This window comes from Hibiscus syriacus, unplaced genomic scaffold (genome assembly GCF_006381635.1).
Source record: "Hibiscus syriacus cultivar Baekdansim isolate YM2019G1 unplaced genomic scaffold, ASM638163v2 tig00002847_pilon, whole genome shotgun sequence".
Classification (NCBI taxonomy): Eukaryota; Viridiplantae; Streptophyta; class Magnoliopsida; order Malvales; family Malvaceae; genus Hibiscus; species Hibiscus syriacus.
Window position 1 is genome coordinate 644,285 of NW_024061949.1, and position 12,826 is coordinate 657,110.

At 33.2% G+C, this 12,826-nt stretch overlaps 2 protein-coding genes across 2 annotated transcripts; one reads left to right on the forward strand and one right to left on the reverse strand.

Annotated features, from left to right (window-relative positions):
• The first annotated feature begins 382 nt into the window (after positions 1–382).
• LOC120160330 (protein COBRA-like) lies at positions 383–3,664 on the forward strand. The gene is made up of 6 exons (XM_039170759.1): positions 383–682; positions 1,449–1,528; positions 1,957–2,413; positions 2,499–2,655; positions 2,743–3,020; positions 3,119–3,664. Exons 1-6 carry the CDS (start codon positions 601–603, stop codon positions 3,409–3,411), a joined length of 1,347 nt encoding a protein of 448 aa, XP_039026690.1. The 5' UTR covers positions 383–600; the 3' UTR covers positions 3,412–3,664.
• A 23-nt stretch (positions 3,665–3,687) lies between these two features.
• On the reverse strand, positions 3,688–5,861 carry LOC120160340 (COBRA-like protein 4). Its single transcript, XM_039170769.1, has 6 exons — positions 5,634–5,861; positions 5,461–5,540; positions 4,821–5,277; positions 4,605–4,752; positions 4,223–4,500; positions 3,688–4,112 (listed from the first exon to the last, which is right to left on the reverse strand). Exons 1-6 carry the CDS (start codon positions 5,731–5,733, stop codon positions 3,838–3,840), a joined length of 1,338 nt encoding a protein of 445 aa, XP_039026700.1. The 5' UTR covers positions 5,734–5,861; the 3' UTR covers positions 3,688–3,837.
• Between the last annotated feature and the right edge of the window lie 6,965 nt (positions 5,862–12,826).

The window sequence follows — 12,826 nt, forward strand, 5'->3', positions numbered from 1 at the left end:
AAAAAAAATTTAAATATCAAAAATCAATTTGAAATAAAATTAGTCCAAAAAAATATATTAACTCTAAATATAAATAGTAAAATAGGGCTCAATTCCAATGCTACCCCTCTGCTTGTTACACCACGGAGGTTAAAATATTAGATTACATCATTTAATGTTCAAATAATTATTAAACTATTAATTTAAAACATCATCGTTAAAAAAATAAAATATTTTGTTATGGGAAATAATTTCTCTATCTTGGGCTTTTTTTTTTTTAATAATATGCTTGCCAATTAGTTAAAAAACAACTACTCCTTTCGTTATGGAAATAATTGAAGAAAGGGCACGATGGTGATTCCAGGCTGCATGTTTAACCAACGAGTGGTAACCGACAGCTTGCACGCAGATGGATGGATCTCTGTCTGTCTCATACTCAGACACAGTACCCAGATGCTTTTATAAATCCACTTTGAACTTTCAATGAACCAGCTCTCTGTTCTGTCTTTCCGTATGATGTGAGAAGGATCTTTCTTGCTGTCGTTTTTGTGCAGATCTTAAGCTTAATCACCTCGTAAAGAAAAGGATCCGATAAGCTAATCGAGCTCTGCATCAACAGTCATGGAGACTGTCATTTCCAATCTCCTTAGCTTCACCGTTTTATTCTTCGTCTTGTTTTCCTGCTCCACTTTCACTTCTACCGGTAAGCCTCCAGCATATCATTTTTTTATACCTAAATCTGAGTTTTTCTTAAGCTTGTTTGTTTTCACTGTTTTAGTTCTGGGATTTGAGATTGTTCAGGTAAAAGGAAAATGGTTGCTTAAATTAGCTTCATAACTTGATCTAGGTGATGCGTTGATTTGATTTGCAAAGTTGGATTCAGTTGTCTATTTTGCATCATTTACTGTCTCCATTCTTGTTGGAAAACCGCCTAATTTGGGGTTTTTTGAATAACAAAGAGAGGAAAGAATGGACTAATTACAGAGGTGAAGTGTTGAACACAAGATTTATGTGTTTTTTTACCAATTAAAAAGAGAGGGAAAAAAACTACCAAGAATCTATATATGTGCAGACAAAAGTGTATGTTAAATTGTACAGTGTTAACTGATATAGTCTGCTAATGCAAGAGATGGTTATCGAAGCTTGGAATTGAAGTCAACATCATAACAATCATAGCTTATGGAATTATGAATCTGCTTTACATCTTTGCCATTAGGCTATCTTAGCATTTTGCTTCTTATTTGGATCCTATATGTGTCCATTCTATTCAGTAATGCTTGACAGACCAATGGTCTATGACTCTATATTGGAAGCTGCTATCGATGTGCAAACTTATATCTTTTTCATGTTGATTATGGATTTCGATCCAGTTTCAGATCTAAATCATCATCAATGGTTTTCAATCAAAATTCAACGATGAATGTCTTGTAATTTGTAGTTTTGAGAGCTTTTCTTGGTTGTTTCTGCAGATGCTTATGATGCGCTCGATCCAACTGGCAATATCACTATCAAATGGGATATAATAAGCTGGACCCCGGATGGCTATGTTGTAAGTGTTACCGAGGCTTCATTTTCTTTTATGTTACAAAAGGCTAAGGACTTGCCTTCAAAATCTAAATAGAATCAACTTTCTACCAGAAGTTTAGATCAAGGCATTATTTTTTCCGTGTTGTGTTCGATCTAATTTAAAGTTCTTCAAAAGACATCGCTTATACATACATACATACATACGAATATGTTGTATACAACCGCCTAAAGAACAATCGATGCCACATTGCTTTTTGTGTTTTCCATTTTCTTTTGAAGCTCAATGAAACTATAGATTCTTCTTCGACACATTCAGAGCTTATGACGTTTGGAGTGAAAACATACCAATTCAGCATTGCAGTTCCATGAAATTTTATTTTGCAGTTAAAAAAGTTATCTTTTACTTCTTATGATTGATGATGTTATTTATCCTCCATATGTATTTGGCAGGCTGTTGTTACAATGTACAATTTCCAACAGTATCGCCATATTCAGGCACCCGGTTGGACATTAGGGTGGACATGGGCCAAAAAGGAAGTAATCTGGAGCATGATGGGAGGCCAGACTACAGAGCAAGGGGATTGTTCAAAGTACAAAGGAAATACCCCGCATTGCTGTAAAAAGGATCCCACGGTTGTGGATTTATTGCCCGGAACTCCTTATAACCAGCAGATTGCAAATTGCTGCAAAGGCGGGGTGTTAAATTCGTGGGTTCAAGACCCCGGCAATGCAGCAAGCTCATTTCAGGTTAGTGTGGGCGCTGCAGGAACGACTAACAGAACTGTGAGAGTGCCTAGAAACTTTACCCTGAAAGCGCCAGGTCCGGGATATACTTGTGGGCCTGCAAAGGTTGGGAAACCGACTAAATTCATAACAGCCGATAAAAGGAGAATAACACAAGCTATGAGTAAGTTATTTTTTTATTAGTAATAATTCAGACTGGAGGAATGATCTTCTGATTTAAGTCTCATCTTAACTGCATTTAATTGCAGTGACATGGAATGTCACATGCACATATTCGCAATTCCTGGCACAGAAGACACCTACGTGTTGCGTCTCGCTCTCTTCCTTCTATAACAACACCATTGTTGGTTGCCCGACATGCGCTTGCGGCTGTAATAACGCAACCGACTCTGGGAGTTGTGTAAAGTAAGTTTTTTCTGTCCCTTTCCCAATAATTGTCCTTTAACATTTTGCAGAGTTGTATTTATTTTCTTTGGTGATGGCACCTTGCAGTGAAAAGTCTTCACATTTAGCTTCAGCTGTTTCGGGACCAGGCAAATCTACCATTGCACCCATGCTTCAGTGTACAAGCCATATGTGTCCGGTTCGAATCCACTGGCATGTTAAGCTCAACTACAAGGAATACTGGCGTGTGAAGATCACAATCACCAATTTCAATTATGCAATGAATTACTCGCAGTGGAATATTGTTGCGCAACATCCCAACTTCGACAATCTTACTCAACTTTTCAGCTTCAATTACAAACCATTAACTCCATATGCCGGCTTAAGTAAGTCAAAGTTCGCGTTAATTATTTCATGGTAGTAGCATCATTTCATTTTCCAGAATCCGTTCATTAACTGGATAGAATAAACTTTTCTTTTGCAGATGATACAGCCATGTTATGGGGACTTAAGTTCTATAATGATTTCCTCAAAGAAGCTGGTCCTCTTGGGAACGTGCAATCAGAACTATTATTCCGAAAAGATGCATCGACTTTCACTTTCGAAAAGGGATGGGCTTTTCCACGGAGGATTTATTTCAACGGCGATAACTGTGTCATGCCACCTCCTGACGCCTACCCCTGGTTGCCAAATACCGGTTTCAGGCCAGTTATCTCTCTACTACAGCCAATCATGACAATCTTGGCATCATGTGTCTTCATATGGGCTTATATGTGATGAATACCGTCTGTGAGACCACTAAAACTATCCGTTCGACGATTGACGTCCAGTTTGCATCTGATTTTGTATTATCACACTGAAGCTTTTAACAATCAAGTTGATGGGGTTCTTTCTCTGGTCCGAATGACCATTTGGTGTATTATTTATGTATCAGGGTTGTAATTTGCACCATTTCTTTGTAGTGTCAACTGCTTTTGTTGCACGTTTTATTCACATGATACACAGGATCGATTTGTTTGTAGAATATCCATAAAACAAGTTTATAGCATGATGCTCTATTGATGCAGCTCTCAAGCTTCTTTCTTTCTCACAACTACATGAATCATTCCAACCGGACCCGATTGATGCTTTACGGTAAACAAATGGCTATTCTTTATCTGTTGTTTCTTAAAATAGTCTTCACTCCATATTGCCTCTACAGGATTAACGTAACACAAGCACTGTTGCCGTTGCCATTGTCGACATTGCGATTGGATTTACATAGGCAGAATTTGGTAGAAAAGGGTAGGTATCCGGAGGTGGTAGCAAGCATTCATCCCCGTTAAAGTAGACTTTCCGAGGAAACGCCCAACCCTGCTTGAAGGTAAATGTGTCCTTGTTCTTCCCCAGGAGCACCTCAGACTGAACATTTCCTTGGGGCCCTGCTTCCATTAGCAAGTCATTGTAAAATTTCATACCGTAAAACATGCCAGTGTCATCTGCATAAATCGAGTTGATCAAGGTGTTAGTTGAGTCTGGGTTCCATATTGCTATCTAGGTTACTTCTGCAAAGAGTTTCGTTAAACAGAAACGAGTCTCAGGCACTCACTTATGGCTTCATATGGCACTAGAGGCTTGTAATCGAAACTAAAGACTTCAGTGACGGAATTGAGATTCGGATGCTGTGCGACGAGCGTCCATTGTGTGTAGTTCATCCGGTAATTAAAATTCGTGATCGCGATCTTTACACGCCAGTAGTCCTTGTAGTTGAGCTTCACGTGCCAGTGCACCCTTATAGGGCACATATGATGCGTGCATTGCAGCAATGGTGCATTGTCTTTCCTTGGAGTGTTTATCCCTTTCCTATGTGCCTGCTTTGAATCACTCCTGAAAAATCGAACCATCATGAGCATTGAGCACGGCGAATGAAGTTATTGTCCGAATTTGTAATATAAACACACTTGAATATACAGTTCGATCGAGAGGCTTACACAACACGGTTGTTTTTGTTCTGGCAACCGCAAGCGCATTTAGGGCAAGGTGTGATAGTCTCGTTATAGAAAGATGAGAAGGAAACGCAACAACTCGGGTTCCTTGAGGCAAGAAATTGCGAATAAGTGCATGTCACGTTCCATGTCACTGCAAACAATGGAAAACGTTAACTTCAGTAATTTCAGTACTAATATTGCAGGTGGAACAATGCTTACTCAATGCCTGAGTTTTTCGCCGATGATCAGGTGTGAGGTAGACAGTGGAAGGCACGACTTTAGCAGGTCCGCAAGTATAGCCTGGTACCGGACCGAGCAGAGTGAAATTCGTGGGAAGTTTTACCGTCTTGTTCGAAGTTCCTGCAAGTCCAACACTCACCTGAAAGGCCGAGACGGAGCCGGTAGGATCTTGTCCCCAAGCAGACACGACACCAGCTTTACAACAATTGGAGAACTGCTGGTTGTAAGGAACTCCGGGGAGCAAATCAACCACTACAGGTTTTTTCATACAACAGTGAGGCACATTTCCTTTGAATTTGGAGCAGTCTCCTTGCTCAGTGGTTTGTGCCCCTACCATGGACCATATCACTTCTTTCTTAGCCCATTGCCACCCTAGGGTCCAACCAGGGCTCACGATGCTACGATACATTTGGAAGTTGCTCATTGTCACTGCAGCCTGATATAATCACAAAAGATCAATACACACCATGATCAACGCTTCTCCCTGTTTAAAAAAATTATATGTTTCTCGGATTCATACATCGATCTATACGATCATGTTTGAATGTGTCGGACATGAATATCGGACATCATCATATAAGGTTACAATAACATATTCTTCTAAAAAGGAAAAACTCACCACATAGCCATCTGCTGTCCAAGAGACAACATCCCATTTTATTGTTATATTTCCAGTTGGATCCAATGGATCATATCCAACTAAAAACATAAAAAGATTAAAAAAAACACAGAATCAGAAACCAAAGGTAATAAAATAGATCAAACATGAAGTTCTAATTGCAGAAACACTACCTGCACAAGGAAGCATAACAAGAAACAGAACAACAACCAGACCACATATGGACTTCATTCCTGGAAATAGGCAGCTTCTCCAACATCGATAATAACACATTTCAGTTTATTGATCGAATCCCATTTCCCGGAATGTCATCAACGCAAAGAACTCGTAATCCGTAAGCTGTTTTGCATTACTGCTTTGTGTTTAAAAAGGGAAAGAACATGGCTTTGGAAATGTCTTACCAACTGGTTGTTCACACCTCATGGTATGTTTATTTTCCTCATTTCCATCTTATTTATTTAAAGAAAATGTCTTAGTTTTCTGCATTCTGAAGCAAAACTTTAGCATTAAATGATGGGAATTTAAGCTTTGCAATTAGCCATGTGAATCAGGCATTTGATTGCTTCAATAGCAAGAAACTGGTAGGATGGTTGGGAGCAGGGGCAAATTGTATCTCTTTCTGAATATGAGGTCTCAGCTCAAATTTAAATGAAAATGCTTAAGAAAAGCAAAATTAAAAGATAAAAGGTAGGTGTCTTGTTGTTTGTCCTGAAATAACCTACTTATTTATCAATTAATCACTCATGGAGTTATAATTTGTGTAGGGTTTATTGAAAGGGAACCAAAATCTGAAAAAAAAAAATTACTTCGTATAAAGGCTATCCTTTGAATTTTATTATTATTTTCTTAGATCACTATTTATTATAATATTAAAGATTATTTTTTCATAGTAATATATACTTTGTATAATTAGGTTTAAATAAAAACATTTTAAATTATTAAATAATAATATAAATTATAACATTTTGTTTTATAAATTAGGGTAACTACACTATTAGTCACTAAACTTTAGATTATGTCTCGTTTTGATCATTAAACTATAAAAAATTCAATTTTATCAATATTTTTTTCTAAATGATTTTTTGTCGCTGTATCTCTAAATTGATAACGATGTGATGACATTATGGTTATTTTTCATTTTCCATAGAAAACACTAAGCTACTCTTCTTGTCACCGATGATCGATTCTTGTCATTCATAACAAGATTGATATCAAAACTTTCACATTTTTTTTCCACTTCTTCTCCTCGATCTAGTTTTTTTATGAAACTTTTAATACCCCAAATTTTGACTAGTGACTAAATTGTAAGTTTTGAAAGTTTAGTGGCTAAAGTATAAACTTTATAAAAGTTTAGGGACCACAAATATAATTTTGAAAAGTTATATATTTTATCCCGTAAATGAATAATTTGGCCTAAAACAAGAATTTTTGTGTGAATCGGATTTTCGGTACGGGATTTGTGTTAAAAGCTATAAAGAGATAAAGTTCGGTATAGAAATCAGATAATCGGATCGAACCAGAATTTCACAAAAATTTGAAGGATGATAGATAAGGGTTGGAAATATTATTTTCATAATTTAGATCAAATAAATTTAGCACCTATCAGTGTAATTTTTCAGATTTGGTTAAATAATGGAATTTAGTGACAAAAATACAATTTTTAAAAAATTGAAAGAGCAAAGATGAAAAGTGAATTTTTATTTGTTCATCTTTGACTTTGGAATGTTATAATGGATGATAATGCAATGGCAAGTTGAAATTACCATGTTTCATTAAGGGTAAAATGATAATTTTACATTAATTGAATTTTATATTCAATCATATTAATTTATGACATTTGTATTAGTTAATTAAGATAGAAAACTTGAGAATTTCTCTCTTCTCCTCCAGCAAAACCGTGAGCAGCATAGCAAAAAGAGGTAAGAAATTTCAAGTTCATATTTAAGTTTATTTGATTGATTTTTCGATTAAGCTATTAGACAACATGAAATTCTCTATCATTTGGCATATATTTCATGGTGATCATGTCTATTTTGAATAGATTGAAAATTAGGGTTTATGTATGGTTTGTGATTTTGAGGGTTTGATGAAGGATTATTATAATGTTTTTTGATGTTGGAGATTAATTTTAAAGTATGTATGAGGATTAAAATTATGTGTATAAGCCTAAATGATTTTTTTCCTAATTATGGTTTATGGAGAATTGTTGAAATTTGATGTTGTGATGATTAATTTAGCATGAAATTGAGGTAAGGAAGTTGAATTCATGTTTGAAATTGAATGGATATCAAGTCCTAGTTGTATAGGTAGGTTCGACCATAAGGGAAAAATTAGGGGGAATGTTGAAAAATTTCTTATGGTTTAGAATTGATATTAGAAGTGTTCTATGTGATTTGGAACCTTGAGATAGTAAAAGAGCTAATTTACAAGTTTTGAGAATTGTGGGACATTACAGAAAGAATGTGATAATTGGGGTGTTAAATGTTGAATTTTAATTATGCAATGCTGGAATTTTAAGTTGGAAAGTTGTTTGGAACCAAATTGCAAATTTAGTAAATTTCAAGGTGGAATTTGAAAGGTTTTGACACTTTAGGGACTTAGTTGCAAGCTTATTAAATGTGAAAGTATCATTGGGTAAAATGTTACATTGCTGGAAATTTTATTAGTATGCTGATTTTTGAGTTTAAATATTGAGTTGGGACCAAATTGCAAGTTTATAAAGATGGATGATTAAATTCGAAAAGTCGAAGAAAGTTTAGGACGAAATTATAAGTTTTTTAATGTTAAAATGTGGATTTGAGTATTTCATTAAGATGCTGGAAGTTTTAGTAATTAATGTGCAATGATCATAATAGTGAAGGATCATTATAATTATAATGGAAAAGTTAAGATGAATTTTAGAAAGAATTCATAATTAGTGGTTTGATTGTGTAATTGACACAAGTTGAAGGGTTGATAGTGGAAATAAATATTTATAGAATTTAGTGAATATTTTGAGAAGTTTGAAATTACTGTAAGTACGATTTAGTTTTATATCAATTTAAGTATCGATTTTATTTATATCGAATTTTATATTTAAGTTTGGATTATGTTAGTTCGATACTAACATATAGTTGGATATGCTATGTTATTATGTCACGTTGTCAGACCACGATTAATCTAGCATTCCTAACGACCCAAAAGGAAAGGAGAAAGCCCGTGAATAAGAAGTATCGTATAAAATTCGGTAGAGCGACAACGGTGGGTGTATTTCATTTGTATTTATGTTATCGAATCAACATTGACTTGTGATGAGCTAGAGTCAGAGTTACTACAGTAAGATGTGACTCCTAATGTTATGTAAATTACAATTCAAGTCTATATGTTCTTTTGGTAGGTAATAAAATTATGGAATAAGTTAAGGCTGCAAAATAAGTAAAGTTGCCTAGAAATTATGATTTGAACAATAAGTTTAGAAAATCACCAAAAATTATTAGAGGATGGTCTATATAATGTTAGATTCGTATGTCAGTCTAGTTTCGTTTAAAACAAACGACTACTGATTTTGAGGTGTATATAAAAAGATATGAATTTTAAATCGAGGATAGGTCAGGAAACAAGGCATCAGATTCTGCTCAAAATAGTTTCGGTGAGTCAGCTTTGAAAATTTGCTATAAATTGTACAAGTTGAACTAGAAGAAGTGTCTTATGAGGTTAGATTCGTATTCAAGTCTAGTTTCTAGTGGTATAAACAGAATAAGTTTTAAGTTTAATACAAAATAATATTTATTTGAAGGTAGTGCAAATTGCTAGAGTATGAAATTTCGATAGACTTTGTAGTAGAAGCAATTGAAAGCAAATGATTTAATCTAAAGCTTAATGAGACTTATATTTTTATTTATAAGTAAAGTGTTGGAATGAGTGGATTTATTTATTTTAAATGAATGAAACTTGTGATAAGTCAACCACACATTATTTTCAAGTATGTTTTCTATTTTAATTATATATTATTTTCATAATATTTTTATGAATATTTTATGGATGATTTAGGGTATGAACTTTCCAAGTTTATGTTTTATGAGACTTAACAATATTTCTGATTCTGAAAGGTTGATTATTAAATGATTATGATATGATATAAAAGTCCATTATATGTTGCATTGAGAGTCTTAGGTACGTTTGACATGCCATTAAGTTGAGTACTTTTCGGTTCATTTATGGTACATTCGTGTACATTATGATCTGCACCATTGTGCTTATATTATGATTGCACTTGGAGTGTACTATATGTTTCAGTATGATTGGTACCGTGATGTTCCTAGTGTGCATCTTATATTCTATTCACGTACCTTATACTGTCTTACATATACATTGAGCTATACAAATAAATATGAAAAATATTACAGGAATATGAAAGAAAAGAATATGAAAATGAGATGAAAGTTCTGAAATATATACGAATGAAAGGAATATGCAGTGTTTATGACATTTGATGTTGATTTACATGATTTTTGATAAAATCATGATAGTGTGATTTTCAGGTTTTTAAAGGGAAATCAACTTGAATAGCTCAGTTTGAAAGTTTTAATGTTTTCATTTAGATTACAATTTCATGTTATAATACTTTACGAAATTTATGTTTTATATCACTTTAGTTATATTATTCCCTCACTAACTTTTACTTGGTGTGTAATGATTTTCATGCGTAGGTTCGAATAAAGAAAAATTACATGAAGTGAGGAGTTTTATGAGTATCTTTTGGAGATCAAACCTACCTACAAAATCAATAAAACATCCTATCTTTGACTTATTAGTGACATGCAAATTATATTTAATGATGTGCTTTATCGAATTTATTTTAGAAGGGTTTACATTTTATTTTGGGAAGTTTATTTATGTTCGTATTTATGATTAAATAGTTTATATATATAATATTATGTTATAAATGATTTTCAAAATCAAACAGAGTTTAGGCGATTTTAAACAGATTATGAACAACATCAAACTGCTTAATCGTTGCTTGAAATTATATTTGTTTTCAACGATTAAATATTTTTTTTTATGATTTTATACGATTAAGGAAAAGTTTTTAAAGTTTAAATAGGAAATGCTTAAATGAAACAAAATTTTAAGCATTTTCTTAGAAGAATATACGGCCTATGAGTGTTACAAACTCACTCAAACTCGACAAAGATACATGTAAAACTTCAACCTTTTAATGCTCCAATCTCTCTGATAGCCGTTAAATGAGGTTAGTTTCGAGATATGTTACTCATTTTCTTAGAAGAATATTTTTTATTGTTCAAAATTTTCAATGAACACCACAAACCCCTTAAGTCCGACAAAGCTTTCAAATACCAAAAAATTGATTGATCTTTTTTGTGTTTAATTTTGTGAGTTTTAAAGAGATTTAAAAAAAATTAAACCAATAAAGAGACAGAAGACAATGAGATGAATTTATTGATAGCTATAGCAATCGCAAAAGAAATAGGAAACATCTTTTCTTTGAGGTGATTGAAAATAAGAAAAAATGCTCAATCTTTTATTTCTTGGGCTCCCACCATCGAAATTATATAGCAAAAAAAAAAGGTTCGATTTAGCTGGGTCCTTTTATAAAATAACTTAAGGTTTTTTACCCAATAGGGTAGCCTAAAAAATTGCAAAATAGGGCACACACTTTTATTTTAGGATCTAGGACATTTTTTACAATGCATGGAACTTATCATCTCAACGTGATGAGTTTCAATAAAAATATTTTTTATTTAAACTTTTTTACCTTGATATGATAAATTTTAATAAAAATTATATTTTATTTGAAATCGTCACTTTGAGGTGACGAGTTTAAATAAAAAAAATATTTTTTATTGAAACTCATCATCTCGACGTGACTAGTTCTATGAATAATGTAAAAAATATTCTAGATATCAAAATAAACTTCTACTTACCTTATTTTCATAAATAATTTATTTGATTGCCCTATTGAGCCAAAAAAGCCATCACTTAAATGGAAACCCACTTCGATCTGTCCGCGAGTTGCATTATGTGAATAATTATAAAGCCGACTTTGCTCTTAGCCCTCTAATGAAAAGTAAGGTTAGGGGTGAGTATCAATTCAAAAGTCGAATCCAGTGAAAATTTAATTTAAATTTAAAATTCATATTTATGATTTTAATTTAGTCGATGAAATGAATTTTTATGAGAATTATTATTTTTTTTAAAAATAGGATCAAATTAAAATTTTTATCAATAATATAACTAAATTTAAATTATAGCACACAAAAATTATATTCATATATATTTGAAATCTCTTTTAAAATGAAAATATCATACTTTAAATTTAAATATTTATTGTTTAAAAATATAAAATTGGGTTCCACTTACACCTTGGTAAAACTTTTAATTTTATATCTTTTTAGGATCGTTGGATGAAAGAAAATCAAAGGCTCATATTAACTCCTTGTTTGTTCCCCATTGAATATATTATCATTTCTCATTATTAATCTCAACATTTGATTTTCTCTCATCCAACGATCCTAAAAAGTGTATAACTTTTTAGTTGTACACTATATAATTGGACCCTAACCTTATAAAACTTAGGGAAAACTACACCAATGGTCACTAATGTTTGGGTAAATGTTCGTTTTCACCATTGATATTTGAAAAGTTATAAATCGGTCACTAACGTTTTCGTTTGTAACAAAATGGTCACTAACATTATCATTTGTTACAAAATGGTCACTCGACGTTAACAACCGTCAAAAAATCGTTACTATAGTAACGAAATACTGGCGTGGCAAGTTAAACCGGTTGACGCAGCATGTTTGACCGACCGTTTGACTATTCTTCTTCCTCCTCTTCCTCCTCCTCCTGCTGCTGCCGCTGTTGCTGAATGTGCTCCTTTGGTCACTTCAATGCCTTTATCTAAATTTACTCCACTTCCAGTGAAACACATCACATTCTTAAATTTCGCAACAACACTATACCTCCCCCTATTTTCATCTAGAACATTTTAAAGCTTTTGACCCATACTAGACTACTCTTCTAAATGAAGTATATTAAGCAATTCACTTGCCAAAAACTCCTTCCCAAAATATGAGTTTGATCTAAACTCAAACCTTCCATTTTCAACTCCTCTTCCACAGTTTCCAGTTACTATTGATAAGGTAGTCATCTCAACTATTACCTCACTTCATATGAACCCTAAAAATACAACTATAACATCAATTCTTCTTGTAAAATCATAACTTTGCATTAAAAAAATTGATTCAAAGAATTTCCTTTTAAGCACCATAATTCCCCATGTGAAGAACATAAGGAAAAAAACTTTAACATTCACTTGCTCGCTGCTTTCGATTACTCAATCATTTGAAGACTACAATATTTTCTA